Raw genomic sequence first — 6,086 nt, forward strand, 5'->3', positions numbered from 1 at the left:
CATAGTCTTGTAGTACAGGAAAATGCTTCGGTGTTCATGTATGTTGCACCCACCGAACACCCAGCGCGGGAAATCTGCCGAGCAAACAGTTGTAACATTGAAACATTGTCCGGTGACTGTTAATATCTTGAAACAATAAACCAGTGCGTGGGAACCTCAGTTCGAATAGAGACGAAGTGCAGGAAAACGATTCGGTGATGCTGTACGGTGAGAACACCGGTCTGACTTGTGAGTGCAGTGAGACATGATGTGGCACAACAATTCACAAAAGGTATAGAAAGAATTCACAAATACAAGCAGCCGATTCATAAAATGTTTAGAGTTTGGTTACAATTCTACCAAGGAAGGTGTCTCGAAATACACCCATGCTAAACTATGTCTAATGATACAGTTCCACTAATCTCCATTGCTGTCACTAACGAGGTGCACGAACAAGATGGATCCTGCTGATATACCAAGTTCTGTACCATAAGGAAAAGAAAGAATAATTTAGTCATGTAACGAGGAGTTTGCCAGTGAAAGATGATGAGAAATTGCCACCTTACCTATAAACATTCTATAGCTTCAATCGGATCATTGGCAAATCATTAATCTAGCACATCTTCTGGGAGCTTTATTTCCTACAAATGAAGATGAACATTAGTCATAACTACACATGCCTCAGACATGGCCAGTTGTCAGCTTTGATGAACATTATCGAAAACTACCTCTGGTCTCAAGTGGCATGTTCGCCAATTGTGACCCTGCCCCTTACACAAGCTACATTTGGAGTCGGCTCTAGTCTTATCTGAACTTGACTTCAAATTTTTCTTCGGTGCCCCTCTGCCAGGCACATGCATGGGATCCAGGACATCTCTGAATTCTTCACAATCAACCTTCGGCACTTGTGGCAGCACCGGTCCATACATGTTCCCTTCGTTCGCTCCCGCATTTGGTATGATCACAGCAGCTTCTTGTTCAAGGACACGTTTGATCCGCTCATATCCTTCAGTTGAGCGAGATGCTATGAAGGATGCAGCGAAACTGAGATTGCGTAGCTCATGGTACCTCAGTAGGGTAGGGGAATAGTCATACATGGTGCTCTTCCTTATCGGAGGAAATGCACGCTTCGCACCCATTGTCCACCTTACCAGAACACAGCAGTGTGGAAGCATGCTCTCGTCCCGAATGCCCAATACAAAGAATATGTGTGAGCAAGGGGTTCCAAGGGATTGCAACTTATGACAAGAACAAGAAATCTCCTTCAGATTAGCCTCTTCAGTTAATTCACATTTCACATAGTACATCATGTCTCTATGGCTCCTTCCTACAATATACTCAGTTGTATCATCGCCATCTAGAATCTCAACCAGAGAACACTTCTTGGCTGCTTCCACGGTGAACTAAACCTTCGTCTTAAAAACGTTTGGTGTGAACCTTTTCTTCGCGTTTACTTCGAGAATTGAAGCATCTGGATCTCTAAATGGCTCAGATTACAGTGCATTAGCATCGTCATCCGCCTCAATTCTGCGCATCTTTGTAAGGCAGCTCTCATAGTGCTGTACCATTTCTAACAAGCTCATTTTACCATCCAGTTTTATCTATAGCCTAGAGTTCATGCTCTCAGTCCGTTGGTTGCTCCTCAATCCTAAATAGCGATTATCAGCATGATACGCAGCACACAAGGTTGCTCTCACCTCATACATATGATATATTCACGAGTCCTCTATGACATCATACGTTTCGAAAAATGCTTGCCATTTCCTCTCAATCTCTTCTAGGGAGCAAAGGTCATACATAAAAATCCTGAACTGAGCCTTCACTGTATCATCGTGAACATTGCGCACAAGGTTCTACTCAATATGCCATCCGCAAAGCCTATGCGGTGAATTCGGCCACACCACACTAATTGCTCTCTGCATAGCGAGGTCTCCATCAGTGATCACGAAAATAGGATGCTTTTGAACATTAGCTTCAGTAAATGTTTTCAGCAGCCACACATATGACTCGATATTCTCATGAGAAATAATTCCACATCCGAAAATAACTGTGCGGTAATGGTGATTCACTCCAACAAAAGGAACAAGGGGCAGGTTGTACCGATTTGTTTTGTAGGTGCTATCAAATACCACAACATCACCAAATGCTTCATAATCAAGCAGACATTGAGTATCACACCAGAACATGCCCTGCAGGTATCCTTCCCCATCAGTCATGTACTTGAAAAAGAAATCAGAATCTCTATTTTGACGTTCCATCAGGTGACTGATTATTGTTTGAGCATCACCAGCAACAATTATCTCCTGCTTATAGAGATGGCAGAAATTATACAAGTCCCTTGATGTATAGCCAACCTTGTCATACCCACCGTACTGCATCTCCATAATTTCAAATATCTGGTGTTTGCGGATCCCAGCAACCCCCAACTCGACAATTTCAGCCTTCTGCGCATCGCTGATTGATCGATGTGAACGCAGCAGACAACCAAGGTCGGCTGGAGCCAGCGGATGGTTATGTTCATCGATGAAATTCTTCACATACCACTGCCCGCTGTTTAGATCTAGTGCAATCACCAATTTTGCAGGGCATCCAACACGAGTTATATCTCGTGGCCTCCGCTTCTTAATCTCCTTCTTCACATACTTCTCTTCATGGTAACCTTGATGACTGCAAACATACCGCCGAAGGGTGATCTCAGTGTGGTCACTGTTTCACTCAACATAGCTTTTCCTCACACTAAACCCTTTGCTAAGAGCGTATGCGTTATAAAACTGATATCCTTCATCTTCGTCAGCGAACATCTACTAACGATTTCACTGTACTCCATCAAATTCTCAAGATCCACCATTTCCTACTGCATCTATCAACAACATGAAACAAATTAAATATACACATAGAAAAATCGCAGCATTTCTTTCACCTGAGAATGTAGACTACAAGCAAACATTTCGCTCCAATCTTCTAATACTATCTTGAGCAATTTATCATCTAATCATGAAACAAGGGACCCATCAAGGGAGGCGGAGACAAGGGACCCATCAAGGGAGGCGGAGTTCAAGTACCTGTGGATGGATGCCCAAACACGGGGCAACTGGGAGAGGACGAAGCAGGCGCAGGTGGCAACCTCGCGACTCGAGGGCGTAGGGAACACAACCGGTAGCGTTCAAACCCTACCTAGCGCGCGGAGTACGGCGATGGCCTATGGCGGCGAGGTCGAGGGCAGGGAGGTCGACACAAAGAGCGAGTGCAGGACCGAGTGGAGGGTGTCAGCGGTCACGGTGGAGGAGGCAGAGCAGGGCGGCGGCGACGCCGGCGGCGACTGGGGCGGAGCAAGGCGGCGGCGAACTCGCGGCGATCCAGCGAGGGGTGACCAGGCGAAGGCAGGCGGTAGCACTGTGCGGGCGGATAGTCCAGGGGGTGGGGTTTGGAGGGGGAGGGGGAGGACGAAATTACCACAGTACCCTTCCACACATCAAATTAATTAAATCAATTATTTAAGGGAGGCACCGGGAGGCACCTCCAACCATTGTAAAAGACCTCATAATTTATTTGTTCGCTATGTAGATTAAATTGTTCTATTATGTTGACTCATTTGTTCGTGGTGTTTAATATTTTGTTCGTTCTACATTATTATTTATTCGTTATGTGTACATTTTTTATTCGTAAAAATAATTATTTGTTCATGTTATTAAAATATTTATTCCCAGTAGCCGAGACTAATTATTTATTATTATTTTTTTAAATACCATAGGCAACTATGGTCTTGTTTTGAAGATCTCGCTGTAACAAAGATAATGGTATAATCAGAATTTAATTTGGATACATATTTTAAGATTTACAAATTCTTTTAGTTTGAAACCCCTTTGCATGTGGCTGATGTCATCGACTTTTTGTGTCATTAGGTAAGAGTGCTACTCATAATGCTAATTTTTTCATCAATTTTATAGATTTGTAAATTCAATTACACATAATGCATGTAGATAAGCCTAATACGTGGCCCAAATAGCAACAATGGTACTCCCCTTCCGCTTCAGGCGATGGTTCCGACAATCATCTCCTGAAGCGATGCATAGTCACACCCCCCACCCTACCCCTGGCCCTGATCACAATGCAAATATATGGAACTAAGTGTTTCGTTTGGACAAGTCTTACATTATCTCTATCCGTAATATATGAGGTTTAGGACAAGCAACATATTAGGAGCGGAGGGAGTACTCTAATTTTCAAAATCTTCGTACCACGTTGACTCGTGAGCTATCGATGTTGATGATAAAATGCTTTAGCGCGGCCTTAGCTCATGTTCTAACCAAAACTTTGCCAAATTCTTCATAGCGCCACGACAGGCGAGCTATCCATGTCAGTAACAAAAAGTTTGAGGTCATGTCTTAATCAAAACACATTTGACCCTGGACTTACTAGTTGAGCCTGATCTCTGATCGACTAGTAGCATCCCTCTTGTGACTTGTGGCCTGTGGGGCATGTTAGTCGATGTGAGACTCAGAATCATTGGTAGAGAGACAAAAATTAAAAGCTGTGCTTGTCCGTGGAGAGTCTGGCTGTCCATCTATATATATGTGCAGCGACGTATAGGCTGGCAGTTGTGCGACGACGGAGAATTAGTAAAGAACAGGGGTATGCATACATGAGACGGTGGTTGCCTTGCGGGTAGGGATGTAAACGGATCGGATACGGACGGATACTACTGATATCATATTTGTTTTCATATTTGTGTTTGAATACGGAGTCGGATACAAATAGTATTAGTTTTTGCCGGATAAAATTGTAATGGATATCGACATCATAAAAATATAACTTTTGAACATTCAGATACAGATCGCTGTTATGGATATTGGATACTCGGAATCAGATACGGACGGATAAAAATCCTTCCAGACCGAATCGAATTCAAATACTGCCGGAAAATATCCGTACAATTTACATCCCTACTTGCTGGAGTTTTCACTTGCCAGTTAGTTTGACCAATGGTAGTTTGGTTGGCTAGTTCAATAGAGGGACCTAGAGGCTATATATAGTCGGGAAGTACTCCGAAGAATTTTCAGATCAGGTGAGGTTTTGGTTTTTAGTAGAATACATTTCGAGAGACCCTTTGTTTTGTTAAGATTACACAATACAACTCAGACATTCACAACACACGCTCACTCACACCCCCTATAAATACACATACGCAAATCCTATTCGTATGAGCATCTTCGAAGATCGAGCCCGCTAAATCCTCGAGAATGATGAAGTCACCACAGCTGCCTCGCTATCGACGAGAACGTCACCTACTACTGAATGCACAATGCCATCAAATCTCAAAATATTCGCTCCCATAAAAGTTAAACCCAGGACCTCAGGTGCTATCGAGTTTCTCGTAAGCACTAGGTTACGGGCCCTTTTGCGAGAGACCCTTTGCTTGTTCATGGAAACTAAGATTTCTTTTTTCAACCTAGAGTTGGGTTTTTACTTTTACCTGGCCGCCAAGCCCTCTCATGAATTAATATTATTTTATTTATTATCATCTAGACAATACATATATGTAATTAGATTAGCAATTAGTCCATACTTAGTCCTAATATTTACATGCCAAAATAGTAGAACTAAGTATAGACTAATTGCTAATCTAATTACATATATTACAGCTAATTGCTTATTAGAGTCCATTAGCTTTTAATAATAGCAGGGGCAACGTGGCCGCCGCTGGCCGGCTTCCTCCCTCTCTTCCTCGTCGATGTCCTCTGCGGCTCGTCGTCATGCTGTTGATCGAGGAGGCTTGTCCCGCGGCGGCAATGAGGAGCCGAGGAGGAGGCCGGCGCTCCGCGTGGACCAGCTCGATTGCGGTCTGTGGCGGTTACCAGCAAGCGTGGCTTGGCTCTATGGCGGCAGGCGGTCGACTTTGGCAGCAGCCAGCGATGTTTAGTGGTCATCATGGTGTCCAGGTCCTCAGCGAAAGCCATGACCGGTCTTGGCTAGTGCCGGCGATGATGGTGCCATGATGCATCGTTCTCCTTGTTGGAGTTGCTTGTGAGGACCTTGACTCTAGGAATTTTTTTAGGTGAACACCGAAGAACCGAAACAGGATGGGCGGCGATAGCATCTTTAGCAAT

At 43.9% G+C, this 6,086-nt stretch overlaps 1 protein-coding gene across 1 annotated transcript; it reads right to left on the bottom strand.

Moving 5' to 3' along the window:
• Positions 1-1,832: 1,832 nt before the first annotated feature.
• Positions 1,833-2,827, bottom strand: LOC120713386 (protein FAR1-RELATED SEQUENCE 5-like). Its single transcript, XM_039999363.1, has 2 exons — positions 2,802-2,827; positions 1,833-2,646 (listed from the first exon to the last, which is right to left on the bottom strand). The coding sequence occupies exons 1-2, from the start codon at positions 2,825-2,827 to the stop codon at positions 1,833-1,835; spliced, it is 840 nt and encodes a 279-aa protein (XP_039855297.1).
• Between the last annotated feature and the right edge of the window lie 3,259 nt (positions 2,828-6,086).

Source organism: Panicum virgatum, chromosome 6K (genome assembly GCF_016808335.1).
Source record: "Panicum virgatum strain AP13 chromosome 6K, P.virgatum_v5, whole genome shotgun sequence".
Taxonomy (NCBI): Eukaryota; Viridiplantae; Streptophyta; class Magnoliopsida; order Poales; family Poaceae; genus Panicum; species Panicum virgatum.